At 37.2% G+C, this 15,410-nt stretch overlaps 1 protein-coding gene across 2 annotated transcripts in view; it reads right to left on the reverse strand.

Annotated features, from left to right (window-relative positions):
* The window catches only part of AASDHPPT (aminoadipate-semialdehyde dehydrogenase-phosphopantetheinyl transferase), a 30,412-nt gene that overhangs the window by 14,376 nt on the left and 626 nt on the right, over nucleotides 1-15,410 (reverse strand). For both annotated transcript variants that reach the window (XR_002482357.1, XM_008064826.2), the window contains exons 2-3: nucleotides 13,777-14,002; nucleotides 392-513 (exon numbers count right to left, since the gene is read on the reverse strand). Coding sequence is in view for 1 of the 2 variants with exons in the window: in XM_008064826.2 (XP_008063017.1) it covers nucleotides 392-513; nucleotides 13,777-14,002 (348 nt within the window). In the remaining variant the exon portion in view is untranslated. The remainder of the gene's footprint in view (nucleotides 1-391; nucleotides 514-13,776; nucleotides 14,003-15,410) is intronic.

Below are 15,410 nucleotides of genomic sequence, written 5' to 3' on the forward strand. Positions count from 1 at the left end.
GCTGGGATTACAGGCATGAGCCACCACAACCAGCTAATTTTTAATTTTTTTGTAGAGATGAGGTATCATTATGTTGCCTAGGCTGGTCTCAAACTCCTGGGCTCAGGCAATCCTCCTGCTACAACCTCCCAAAGTGCTGGGATTACAGGCAAGAGCCACTGCACTGGACCTAAGTTTCTTAAAATAAATGTCATTACAATGTAATAGTGTATGCATAAAAATCATGACGTTCTCAAGCAATCATACCATTTGCTTCAAGCACTGTATTATAGGGAAACTGAAGAACGCTACATTAACTATTGAGTAACTGAAGAACTTTTACTCCTAGTCTAAAAGAAAATAATGAACTCATTAATAGACTTTTGTTTCCAAAATTATAAATAAACTATACCCAATTTCTATAAAACATATCCAGCTGAGTCCATTCATCCTTAAAGCTTCTGATTGTTTCCCATTCTTTGTTGGTAAACTTTCTTTTCATAATATGAAAGAATTCTGGAATTGAACCACGACCTGTCAATTAAGGAAATACAGAATTTAAAATAGCAGTTCTATTTTTTAAAAAGCGACCCTATTACTAAAACTGTTACAAACAGCACACTCAAGAAGTTATAGACCAACCACACTTCTGAATGTATTTGCAATAACCCTTCACAAAATATCAGCAAATCAAAATAAGTTGGGAATTAAAAGAATAACAAACCATGACAACCAGGTGTCAGTTCAGAAACAGAAGAGTAGTTTAACAGGGCTGGGGGAATTCTGTCAATTATTAAGTAATTAAGCAGAAAAACTACATAAAGTAATGCTTGTATCAAAAGATGCCCTGAAAAATCTTAATAAAATTTAGCAGTCAAACCTGTTATAAATTCTAAATAACTAAAGGAAATTTCTTACATATGACAGAATATTTATCAGGAGTCTGCAACAAACACTTTGAAAATACAGCCATATTATTTGAAGGTTTAAGATTGTACTTTGCTACATAACAGAGGAAAAAGGGAAATAGTTCTTTTTTTTTTTTTTGAGTTGGAGTCTCACTCTGTCACCCAGACTGAAGTGCAGCGGCACACTCCCGGCCACTGCAGCCTCAACCTATTGGGCTCCGGCGATTCTTCTGCCTCAGTCTTCCAAGTAGCCAGAACTACAGGCGCATGCTACCACGCCTGGTTAATTTTTGATTGTTGTTGTAGAGTAGAGACGAGGTCTCACCAAGTTGCCCAGGCGGGTCTCGAACTCCTGGGCTCAGACAATCCTCTTGCCTCGGCCTCCCAAAGAGCTGGGAAGACAGGCTGAGCCATTGAGCCTGGCTGGAAATAATTCTTTCATTGTAATTTTTTGGAGAAATGGATCAAAAGCTGAAAATTGTTCTTGTACTCTAAGTTACTGCCATGATCGGAAAGTTGTCAAATACTCATTTTCTTTAAAATAACTGTTTTTCAACATGGTTTCTAATATAACTTCTCAAAAAACATTTTTTTTTAGTTTCTATTCTTTAAATAGAATATTCATAAGTAGATGTGAAATAGGTTTATTTTTAAAAATCTGAAACATATCTTTAGCTCCACTATTCCACAGATATCAAAATAATGCACAGCACTGTAAAAATAAATGAAAAATAAAAAATACAACTCAAAGGACTAATGATTCCCAGAACTAAGGGCCAAGATATAAGTTAAAACACATGATAGACCTCTGGTAGTTTTCCAAAGTATTACAATTATATGTTTTTCTGACTCTACCACTAGAAAAGAACTTTCTATCACCATTCCTTTATTTATTCTACAAATATGCAGAATGTGTACCAATATTACACCAACATGTATTAAACTAAAGGTTAAAACCAAATTGGAATAGTTCTTGCTCTCTTATACTTACAACCTAGTGGGCCTACCAGAAAGCCTGGCCCAAGAATGACAAACCGCAAACATTTAAAACCAGATGAATAAATGATGCTAACTATATGTGCTAAGTTACCTAAATGCTCTACTGCCCTCTATCCTTAGTTCATGATTACATTATTTTCCAGAAAACCTTTGCAGATTCTGTTCACATGGCTTGTCAACTCCAACTCCTACTTCTAAAATACCAAACTCCAAAATCCAACACTCCTAACTGGTTGATTGCAATTTTTCTTCCTCTATTTATTTATTTATTTGTAGAGACGGGTCTCAATGTGTTGCTCAGGCTGGTCTCGAACTCCTGGGCTCAAGTGATGCTCCTGCCTTGACCTCCCCAAGTAATGGGACGACAGGCATGAGCCACTGCGCCCAGCCTGACAGCAGTTCTTACGGTGAGAGAGTTGCCCCACACTCTCTATGGGCATTTCTTATGGAAAGAAGCATGTCTGGAAAAAAGATGGCAACCCCCCCCACACACACTTAACGTTTTCTTGGCATTTAATTACTAATTCACCCTATGAGAATTCAACACTTAGAATTTCCACCATGATCCTCACTAAAAACACCCAAGTGCTGGATGCTGAGAATATGATGAACAAAACAGACATGGTCCTTATCTTCACAGGGAGTAACCTGTCTCCTGCAGTAACCAAGTACTTTCCCCATAGTAATCCAAGGGTAGAAAATATTAAAAGTCAGTTCTCACAAAACTATGTATGATTCTCCGAAAGAGTCAAAATAGTCTGGAAAGATTTCTGCTGATCCTACAATGGTATATGGTACTTTGGGTCAAGATGAAGATCCTCATTCATTTTCAAGCGTTGAAATACTAAACTGTGAATCTAAGAGTTCCACGGCAAAGGCTTCTTACCCCATTTGGGGCCATGGATCCCTTTCCACAGTCTGGGGCTTATTCCTCAGTACCTTACTGAGACTAACTTGAAGCCCATAACATCCTAAGGAATACCTTAAGGAAGGCAGAGACAGAAAGCTTCCAAAAATAACTGAAGTCAATCTGAAATTTTATAAAATAAAAAAATTACAAATACTAAGAGGAATGTATCTATGTGAATCACAAAGTGTTTCCTCTGGCACAAACAGCGAATTAACAACAATAGGAAGGACGGCTATATTGGGTTTGGAAGAGAGCATTATGCATTTTAAGCAGAATAACAATTTTAATAGACAATATCCAAAAAACCTAAATTTAAAAAGATATGCTTGTTGCCATCTATTGTGTCATTTTGTTTGGTTTCTCTAAATTTTAATTTTTAACCTTCAAGAAGTCCTCTGATTTTGAACTAAATATGACGGGGTAATCAAAGAAAAAACTTTTAAGTAAATACGTTCATAAAAAACTGATTAACATAAAAGGCAATCAATCTAGCACAATCATAGAAAGCAATCACATAACTCATGAAGTACAGCTTAAAAAGCACCCAATACGAGTGCATTTTTTTATACCATTGAAAGTATCTTATCTAGCCCACAAAAAACATTTGACAGCAACAGAAGGCGATTTTGTACATATTCAGCCACAGCACAACAGTGCCACATTGTGGCATTATGGTGGAAATACACAACTGGTAAATATTCTGTGAAATACAGTTTACCCTGGAAATCGAGAATAAAGAAAAATCAGTAGGAAATACCAGCACAATAGTAAATTTGTCCCTCAAACTATTTGAAGATAGCACAATGTCTGAACATAGAGAGAGGGTGCCAAAAAAAGTATACATATTTTAAGAAAGAAAAAAAAAGTACTAATATTGTATTACCAATAAGATGAATACAAGTTGACATTTGACTTCTGCAATTACAAGAGGTTCTCAAAGTGGTTACCATCAGAGTCCAGACTTCTGATTATGGTGAATAACTCTTAAAATGTGTGTACATTTTTTTGGCACCCCCAGTATATTGGCAAATCCTAATACCATCAAATAAGCAGTCCGACAATTAAGTTCACGAACTCATCCTAGAAAAAGTGTTACATACCTCATTGTTGAATATCACTATAGTCACCTTCGAAGTACTCCCCTTGGGAACGTCTTCAGGTAAAGAAAGTCATTAGGAGCCAGATCAGGTGAGTAAAGAGGATAATCCAATACAGTTATTTGTACAGTGCTGCCAACATAAACGCCATGTGGCATGTTTGTGAGCTTGTCAGACCTCAACAAATATTGACAACAGCTCTGATGGCTATTTCAGAAAAAGAGCTCCAAAACTGCTTTGCTGGGTGAACTAGGTGCTGGTGTCACTGCCTAGCTTCCCAAGGGGAGTACTTCAAAGGTGACTGTAACGAATGATACCCAGCAATGAGGTATGTAGCACTTTTTCTAGGATGGTTCATGAACCTAACTGTTGACCCTCGTAGTCATCTCTATTACAATCTTCTATTTAGTCATCCTGTTGAATACATGTGTGTGTGTGTGTGTGTGTGTGTGTGTGTGTGTAAGATTAAATGACTGAAAAACATAGAGAACCACCAGTCTAGTTTAGAAAAACCTATTCCTCTAACTTACAGCTTAACCTTTAAAGGAAAACAGTGTTAGATATAGTATTCTGCAATGATTAACTAATTGAGACCACAAAGCAACAGCAGTTTTATTGTAAATAAATAAGTAACCTACATCATTTAGATCCAATACCCCTGGCTACTATAGCAGGTTTATGGAAAAGAAAAAATAAACACAAAAACCTACTAAAATCAGAACCTCAAAGCCCATCTATATCAAACTCTCTACAAAACAAGGTCACCAAAATGCATATGTAACAGCACCTCAGTCTTCTCAAAGAAAGTGGGCCAGTTACTTACTTCTTGGGCAAGTGGAAGGGAGTAAAGCCACATCCATCTGTGTTCTTGCTTCAAAGCATCAAAAGTTAGATTTGGATAACAAGTCATACTAAAAATTCTAATGGTTTTATTTTCCAAGTACTGGATTATATATATAGTAGGATTTCATACAGACTTACTTCTATGGGAAGTGACAATCATCTAACATTTTAGTTAATATGTGCACATTAATGCCTGACGTATCAGCTCATTTGGTATTCTGGATACAAACCCAGTATAAAAACAAAGTCTGAGCTGCCAATAGAGGTTTCACAAACTCCTGTATGTTACTGACACAGGACCTCTTTAAGCCCCGAATTTGTGGAGAAAAAACAATAGATTGAAGTCTGATGACCCAGGCTTGAGATGCACCATTCATGCAGCCCTAAACTTCAGTTATTCTTACGAGTGTTCATTCAAATGACGTTTATCAACATGCACAGACATTAACACACAGAAAAGAAACAGGCTGACAGAGCTAAAACTACTGGGCTGTGAATGATATCCTTTAAGGATAAACTCCAGAAAGTAAGAGAACGAGCCAAGAGAGTAGGGCGGTCCGAGAGGCCAGAGGACAGGACATGCAGGCTTTATTTCCAGCCTTTGTAAGATAAAGGATTCTGCCTTAATAGGTTTCAAATTTGTCTGGGGATCGCAACCCCTCTTTTAGTTATAACTTCTCCCTTTTGGAGTGGGAATATCGATCCTATGCCTCTCCTGCCATTGTATTTTAGAAGATGACTTGTTTTCTGGTTTCCCAGGTCCACAGATAAAGAGGAATTTTGCTCCAAGATGAATCACACCCCAGTCTCATCCATACTTGGTTTAGATGAGTCAAATGATGAGACTTGCAACTTTTTGAGTTGATGAGATTTAGAGTAAATACTGGAATGGGTTAGGACTTGTAGATGCTAGGATGAGGTGAATTTTTTTGTATCCTGGATGCATGTAATTTTTAGGGGGCCAAAGGACAGACTACACTGGGTTGAAGAGTGTCAAAATTCAAGTCCATCCAGAATGTGATCTTGGCAATAGAGAAGAGGTCACACTCGATTCGAGTGAACCCTGAATCCAAAGAGTAGTATCTCCAAAAAGAGGGACAGATACCGAGAGGGGGCAGGAAAGAAGGTCACATGAAGGTGGAAGCAAAATTTGGAGTGAGGCAGCTACAAGCCAAGGATTGCTAGGAATTGGCAGAAACTGGGAAGAGGAAGGAAAAGATTCTTTCTGGACCTGCAGAGGGAGTAGGCCCTGCCGACACCCTGACTGACTTCCAGGTTTCCAAACTCAGAGAATACATTTCAGCCAAAATAAGACACCAATCTGTGGTACTTCGTTAGGCAGCCCAAGGAAACGAATGCATGCATGCACACAATTTAAACTGCACATAAGTAGGCACATTCACACACGCTTAGGTTGAATGTATGCGTCTTAAGTCAAATGTTCAGAGGCTGGCTCTCTCACTTCTTAGCTAAAGGTTGTGTATCACTAATATGAAAACCTGAATCTGTAATCCAAAACACTAAAAAACCCCAAAGCTTCTTGGATCCTGATTAGGGATACTCCAATCTTACGTTATTTGCCTAAAATCTCTATGGCTTTTTCTTACACTGTAAAATAGGGACAATGAGTTGGGTAGATCAAGAAAAAACAGTAAAGAGCCTGGAACCACCAAGTACTAGCAAATGTTAGCCCAAAGTTTGTTGTGGTAGTTGCTCTTGTTAAATGTATTATCTTCTTTTGTCAAATGTTTTATAAAATCCTTCTTGCATCCATCAAGCAAGGCTTACGTGGTTTTCCTATAATACTTACAGAAGTATTTCATGTCTTAACAATACTTACCTGTCATATTTGCCACAAATATATTCCTTGGTATATGAAGTATAATTTAAATGAAATGTAAGTTCAACATCTGTTGATTTTACGGTTTCTTACCCTTCTAAGATGTTTGACAAAGTATACAATTCTATTGTGTTCTAGCAACTGTCATTAAAAAACTTAACTCTAATTTTGTTGAACAGTGGGAGGCAGGGATCTAATGACTGATTATATCGCTTATAAATAAAAGGTAAATTGGTTACTATTTTTCTCTTTGTTGGCTCCACAAATTACATTCAATACAGTGTTTCCCACACATTAGTATGCCTAACAATCAACTGGGAAAATTGTTTAAATACAGACTCCCTGCGTGTACTTCTGAGAAACTCTGGCTCAGTAAGTCTGTGGTGACTGAAAAGAATCTGCATTTTAATAGGCATCCTGTTTTGATATCCTGACCACAATTTTAGAAACACCATCCTATAGTCCTATTGCTACTACAGAAATGCAATCTAAGACTAAACTAACTCTAGTTCCTTTCAAAATGAGCTATTTTATTATTTGGATACTATTAGGATTATTCTACCTTCCAAAAAAGTTAATAACCCTTTGCACTTGGATACTCCCTCTGAGGGGACATCATAAATCTAGCACATCACTTGGTTGTCCCCTCAGGGGACATAAAGAGATTTCTGGTGATTATACAGCCAAACTTACACAAGTGCAAATTTTTCAAAAATGTGTTTTCTTGACGCTTTCCATTCAAAAACAATGAAAAAACCTATGCCCCATTTGAAATTTATCAGGCTTCTGATCGATCAGTGGAGAAGTGTTTTTCAGGAATCATGAGTACATCCTTACACATTGTTTTCGAGCTGGTCAATATATTACATGTTATGAATGTGGGAGGAAGAAAACAAGACCGTGTTGTCTGCTTGACTAGGAAAACACCAGGTAGAAGAGATCAAAGACAGTGCTATTGAACAACATGTATCAATGAACCTGCAATGCGTGTCGGTGAATGTTTCACACATTACCACATGTTTGAAAAATGTAAGATATAAAATTTTGATTTTGTCATAGATAAGTCCCTCAATGTTCAAAATTCCATTATAAGCCAAATATCATTACAATAAAATAATTAGCTCCATAAAAACGTGAAGCTGAGTTGCTGACAGGTGTTTTGCATGATGTCTGAATGTTAAAGGTTAATTCTGATATTATTTTATACACTATTTCTTCTCCTATTGTAGTGAAATAGATATAACCTCACCCATTTTTAATGGGTGAAAATACACATAGATTCTTTCACTACTGGCTTTTGACAGAAAGGAAGATGAAGGATTTTGCAGGAGGAGGGCTGTGATTTTTTTTTTTTAGTCAAATTTAGTAATTAATACAATTTTCTTTTCAAATTAAAAAAAGGTTCACGGAGATTTTTTCTTTCAGAGAAAAACATGTTTCTTCTAAGTCTCTTGGCTTTTTAAATTTCCTCTTCTAACTTACTTAAAGTTAGTATTTTCTAGTATTTCTAGTGTTTATTGAGTAATACAAAAATTTTTTTATATTATAGTTGGTTTGTTTTTAATGGATTGAGAGACATTTATTTTAAAAAACAAGACCCTGCTATATATATATTCCTACAATGTGACTGTCTTAATTAACAGTAGGTACATGTATAGTAAGTCCCTTCAGGTTCATATAAACCTAACTCATTCTTTTATTGCAGCTAATAATAGTCTATAAAATGTATGTACCATAATTTATTTAACTAGTTTCTATTATTAGCATTTAGGTTTTATTCTTATATATTTTCAATTTTAACAATTATTTTCCAAAAAAGCCTGCAGCAATTTATATTCCTTCCATTCATGCATGATTGTTCTTTTCCAGCACCCTCACAGGTACCAAGAGACTGCTCCAATTTTTTGCAAAGCTGAGGGGCATCTCATTGCTATTTTAACTTGCACTACTCTAATCACTAGAGTAATTCCTTATTGGCTACTTGAATGTGTTCCTCTGTAAGCTGCCTATTAATATTTTTTAATCAATTATCAGAAGCTCTTATTATAGATACTGACAAATTTGTTACAATAATTTTTTTCCATTTTATTATTTATCTTTTGTATTTGGTTATATTTTACCATATACATTTTTAAAATTTAGCTAAATATCTTTTCCTCGATAAATTCTGAATTGTCTTGACTGAAAATAATTAAAGTGATAAAAAGACTGTCTGCAAAGATTTACTGCAACCCTACCTCATACTTGCCTATATTTTGTTCTAGATTATAATTTTTTTACATTTAAACCTTTAATTCCTCTAGAATTTGTGTCATTAGTATATTTTACATCCAAATGGCCAGTCAATTCCATCAGCGCCATTTAATACATAAACTAATCTTTTATCCATTGAATTGAAGGACTTCACAGATACATGGAGTTTATCTCTTAGCTCTTTGAGTTGCCTATTCTTTTGCTATTACCACACTCTTATTTACAATGCTCAATACAAGTTTTAAAAAATGGTAAGGCCAGGAGCTTCTAACTATATTCTTCATATTCCTCCTCATCAGTTCTTCCATAATAACTTTAAATTTATTTAACCCAGTTTCACAAAATTTTTCACAAATTTCATATTTGTGAATTTTTAAACAGGAATCAGTAAGATCTCATATTGGGAGGTCATATACTATAGAGAACACTGGTTAAATATATGAGCTTCTACTGTTTGGCTATGTCACCTTTGGTAAGTGTCTTAACCTTTTACATAAAATAATAATAGAACTTATACCTTAGCCCGAAGATGAATAGCACCATATCACATTCATAGAAGTTGCTCAATAAATACTAGTCTCACACCCAAATCCTACAGACAGTGGAAAAGACCCACCTGCAAATGGGAGAAGGGGAAACTCCCTGAGAGTGAAGACAAGGTTTTTGAGTAAGGAATCAGAATACCAAGTGATGTGCACCAAAATAACTGCATTAACCAAACGCATCCTGCAAAATACAGATCTAGAAGAATGCAGGCTGCCTAGACAGGAACGACAGCAGGCTCGACTGCTGCAGCAACAAAGCTGAGCAGAGAATGTGAAGGGAGTAGTGGAGAAAAGCAAAAGCCAGAGATAAATGGAGGGGTGAGGAAAAGACTCCAAGGAAGAACTTTTTTAAAATCACAACACAATGATGAGAATAGTTTACAGTCAAACTAGAATCTCACAGAAATATACATCTTTTCTTGTGGTTGCATACTTACTTTTAAAAAAGTTTTCAACGAATTGAAGGAATATTTTAAGAAGAACTAAGGAGAACGGTTCCCTCAATTCCTTTCTATTATCCATACATTCAACTAATATTTATTGAGCACTTGCCATGTGCTGACTCTCTGCTAGGTACAATAGGTATGCTGTGGCAAAAAAGACAAAACAAGCATGGATCCTGAACTCACCTAATGAGACAGAACAGGTTATCAATAATCAAATAATTAAGTTATAATGCAAATGAGAAGGGTCATGAAGGAGAAGATCAGATGGCCAGAAAAGTCCTCTCTAAGGAGGTAATGGCTACTTCTCATCCTTCAAGTCTCAGGGAGTTAAAAGAAAGAAGTGTGGGAAGACAGGCAGAGAGATGCAATGACCTTGAAAAGAAATAAGCTTCCCACATTCAAGGCAATAAAAGACCAGTGTAAACAGAATACAGTGAGCAGACCCTGAACGTTATTATAATACTGTAAGAAAGGGACTGGCAGTAGGGGGACACTACGGAGGGGGGCATGTTGATCAATAAGGGTGCCCATACTTCGCCTGTATGATAACCACTTATGTACCTAACCCTGAATTGTACCCCACATCTTTAAAATAAAGAAATAAATAAACAAAAGACAAAAAAGGAAAGCAGTGCGCAAAGAGCAGCTAGAGATGAGATGGAGAGGTACGAGAATAGAGAAGTAATGAGAATATGTTAAGGGTTTTTTTACATGCAGTGAGAACCAACAATGGGAACAGCTACTGTAATACCAATATTTAATTTGTACTTGCTGTGTAACAGCTGTCCTAGAAGGCAATTCCATGAAATAGTGAAATTAATTAATATTAGTTCTGTATCCCAAAATATTTTTCAGCTCCTTTGTCCTGCCAATTAATATCCAGGAAAGTTTATAATAAGAATGTAAAGACGAAAACATGAAACCATGGGGGAAAAGTCTGGTCTTTTTCCAAATTTAAATAATAATTTTTATACTATATTTTGCCTATCTTATGTTGCTTTATGTTGTAAATATGATAACAAACTGAACAATTCAAAAATTATCCTTTCTTTATACTTATAGTACTACTTGCAAATGCCTTTAATGGTGGCTAAAAAAACCCAGAAAACAAAGAAAAAAACCAACTCAACTTTCCCACTCCAGGGTTGTGGATTATGCTGATGATCAGGAAAACACCATCCTTCCCAGGATGAGCAATGTACCGCCCTGGCAGGCTAGACTAGGTCCCTTCTCTCCTGCTGCCACAGCAATAGGACAACTGGGAGAGAAAAAGGAAACGAGCTGCCCATGACAGAAATGGTTACCGCAGCAAGAAGGAAAAAGTCTCCCCAAGTTCCTACATGCCGCTACCTGCCAACACAAGATGGGATTCACGGTATCTACTCTTTCAAAACACGAATGATGCCCTTAAAAGCCGATTCTTCTTGAGAACTGACAATCTAGTTAACGATGTCCAGTCCAAAGCACAGCACCTCCCCTGCTGCTTTCCTGAATTTGGCCTATGACTTAGCAAGGCTCTAAGGAACATTGCTTGCTCATTCTCCTCATTTATTCCGCTAAGCAGAGCAATTCAGATGCATCCCCAATAAAGCAAACGAGTGTCTACCTCCCACCCTCACTAACATATCCTGCTGTGTCCTTTATACTTCAAAAACTCATGGTATGGTAACACTAGTGACAACTGGAATATATCCCTCCTTCTATGTGTCACTAGACATAGCAATAGCCTTTTGATAATGAAACAAAGGAAAAGTACTAGAAATTGTGATTAAGATCAATCAGGATGCTGGGGGTGGGGAAAGGACTAATAAAATGTAATAGGAAACTAAATCTTCAAGTTTTGCTCAATTATCTTTCCCCCATTTATTAAAAGCTTCAATTAGTAATTACTTGTTTATCCAGTACTGACCAAAAACCAACAATGCCCATCAAGCCAGCTGGTAATAAAGTCTATTTCTCATAGGCACCATTTCCAAGCAGACACAAACTCCCTGGGCCAGTCATTAACGTGTAGTTGTGCTGCCTGTATACTAGGAAATAAAGGCCTTTCTATTAATTTCCGATTTTAGAAAAAGTTCACGTAAGGCCGGCAGAGCCATAAAAACATGGACCCATTTCCATGCTCACTCTGAATCCTCTGTGGCGATGGTTCCTTTAGAATAAGCCATCCATGAACCTGTGGAATGCCAGATCCTTTCCTGAGAAAAATGCTCATGTGCACATTCATACAACACATGGCAAACCATTTCTGGAGGTTAAAAGAAGATGCCTTGAAGCCTTTCCATGGAGTCAGGTAAAAAAACCCGTTGTATTGCTTCTAAAATTACTAGTAAAGCCTTGTTCTGAGCTAACCTGAGAACAGAGTTTGATGAGAATAAAGAGTTTATGAGCAGAAAGGAGCTGGTGGGAAAATGTAGGATAAGGACAACAAAAGCAAAAGGGCAAAGAGATTCACCGCCACACTCTGAAGTCGACACTACAGCAGTGCAGTATTTATTCATTCACTTGACAAACATTTATTGGCACTATTATGTACTAGACGAGGTGCTAAGAGGTGTGAAAGTGGTCAAACTCTGATGCAGCCTAACATGGTTCCTGCTCAAGGATGGGGGAAAACAGTCATCCTGATGAATAATCATAAATGGCGATATGCCACAGGAATACAGTACATTTTATGAGAGGCTACAAGAAAAGAACCTAGCCTGGACTGCAGGTTCACAAAAGCGGCCTTAAAGTAAGGTTAAGGTGAAATCTAACCAGTAAATAAGAGTTATCTATGCGGAAATGGGGGTAGGGATAAAATTAAATACAAGCCTTCCAGACTGAGAGAACCAGATGTCCAAAGATCCTGTGGTGAGGGCAGTATGGAGATTAGACAATTGTATTATGAAATTAGGACGCTGAGGGTTCCCTTAGGAAGAGTCTTTTTCCTAGCCTCTTACTTATCTTCTGATAAAGATAATAGCATATTCACCATAAGGTGACTGAGAGAATTAAATTAGCAAATACACATAAAGCACTATGTAGAATGCTGTGGCATATAGCTACATGTTCACTAAATATGAGTAATGGTAAGTTTAGTTAAGATAATCTGTATTCAGTACGTAAGCATTAAAACTGCCCGGTATATTCAACCCTATAATAAACATTAGCACTTCCGAAAGCCACCACCAACAAATTTCTAAGGCAATATATAAGTAACTTAAATATTTTAATAATGCTTGCACTTCATTTTTACATATATAGATTCACTTTTAAAAAATAGTGTATTTAGATAGTTATGCCCTGGTATCCATTCATGGGAGACTAGCTCCAGGACACCCCCCAATCCCACCCAGATACAAAAATCCACACATGTGTAAATCTCACAATCTGCCCTGTAGAACTCGTAGGTATAAAAAGTCATATGCTCAGGTTTCAAATCTCACAAATTCTATACTTCAATTGTGTTTGACTGCATATGCAGAACCCATGGAATTGGAGGGCAGACTGTATTTACTGAAAAAACCCTGCATAAGCAGACTCAGCAGTTCAAACTCAGTAGTTCAAGGGTCAACTGTACATGTTATCTCTACCCAAGGACTACAATGTAATTTATTTTAGCATTGTGATTTTTTGTAAATAAACCAACAATTAACTGACAAACTGTGGTTGATACTTCAGTGAAACAAGCTGAGGTATAATTCAAGAAGAAAATCTTTATATTCCACTTTATCTCTAGGCAAAGCATTATATGAGCCCCTCGTAATGGGGAATCTATTACCTATGCATAAGTTGGTTAATAGTCAAGGATATATACCATTTTCAGATATATGCTCTCTCTGATACATCGAGTGTTGGGCACATTTCCCCTAAACTTAAAGATCTATAATTCATCTCCTGACCTGAGATCATGTAATGGATAAGAACTGTGACATCAAAACACAAGTTCCTGTACTCCCAAAATGTACTATTACCTGGAAAACTAGTCTTCATTATATCAATTCCAACTTGGAGCTCTGGTTCAGCAGCAAGCACCGCATAGTCCCCTTGATGAGAGATGTTGAAGTTGAAATTGGGGTAAGGATTCAACGAGTCCTTTGCAAGAACTGGTTTTCCTTTCGCAGTTCTTTGCAAACGAATATTATTCCAAGGGATATTCAGTTTCTCTGCAACTAATTTCCTTATCATCAGACGACCAGCCTGTTAAGTACATGAAACATTTGGTATGTATGGATGTCTACTGAAGATACAGGCACGTTGCCTGTACTATACACAATATATTTTTATGGTTTCTAACATTTTGTTTTTAAAGCTTTAGAGAATACATAAGTACTAAATATGCTGTATTAAGATTCAAGCAATTTTTAAGTAGATAGAAGGTTGAAGCCCGCCTTAGCAACTCCCTCCCCTTAACCTGAAACCAATGTTAAGTTTAAATACATGTTATTTGCCCATGCTTTTGCTAACTATATAAACATATGCACGAGATTATACTTATGTAGTATTCCACCACATACAAGTTTTTTAAATAGCAAGTATTGGGAATTATTTCATGTCTGGACCTATTGGGCTGGTCTGTGCACTTTTTAACTGTAGCATAATATTTCACAGTATTGAGGTACAAGCGTATGGACTATATACTCTTATTATTGGATATTTTAGGCTAGCTCTACATTTGATGCAATAAAAGTCCGTGGTGAGCAGCCCTATTGTACCCACATCTGTGTAATGTGTATTCTAGATCCTATATACTGATCACTCAGCATCAACAATCAGTAAAGAATGACCGGTCTTGTTCCGCTCTCTCCCACCCTCCATTAATAAAAAAAATTACTAAAAACACACCAAAAAATCCCAAGAATATAAATGGGCAAAATATATAACAGTCAAAAAAAATACATTTCAGGGTTTATTTCTCCTTCAATTCTAAAACCAACTCTCTAAAACAATTCCATGTTAACTATAAAAGTGTAAAAATTATTCGCCAATATGCCTTACAAAAATTACCAACTGGCTCACATTCCAAATAGAAAGGTGTTTGTTTCAACATGCAACATTTTCAGAACACGACTGTCTTTGAAGCGATGTTAACTAGAGATTGTTTCAAACTGCACTACACGGTAGAGGTGTTTTGAGATCCAATTGTCCATTTGCTGCTTAAAAGAAAAAAAAAAAATGAACCGAAATAAATCCATTGAAAATGCTGTTTTTCCCAAGCGATCTAGTCTGGGAGGCACGTCCGGGACCCGTATCCTCCTTGGACTCGTGTCCCGGGCTTCGGTCCCACAGAACCCAAGCCCTACCGTCCGCATTTCCTCGGGCCCTCCCACGTGCGGGCGCCCTCGGAGGGTGGTGAGACACGGTAACAGGCCGACTAAGCATGGGCTACGAATCCAAGCCAAAGAAGAATCATACAACCGATGACACTTAAAAATGAAAACACTCAAGACCTCCCCCAAACAAAAAAGAAACACCCATCTCGCAGGCCGTCCCCGCACCGATCCTGCGGTTCAGTCGGGTCTGTCTGCGACCACAGGGGGAAGGGGCGCGTCTTCTGGGCGCCCGAGGCCTCCGCGGCGGCTACAAAGACCGGGAGGCCGGCCAGGCC

The sequence above is a fragment of the Carlito syrichta genome, unplaced genomic scaffold, assembly GCF_000164805.1.
Source record: "Carlito syrichta isolate Samal-C Ts95f unplaced genomic scaffold, Tarsius_syrichta-2.0.1 Scaffold308079, whole genome shotgun sequence".
Taxonomy (NCBI): domain Eukaryota; kingdom Metazoa; phylum Chordata; class Mammalia; order Primates; family Tarsiidae; genus Carlito; species Carlito syrichta.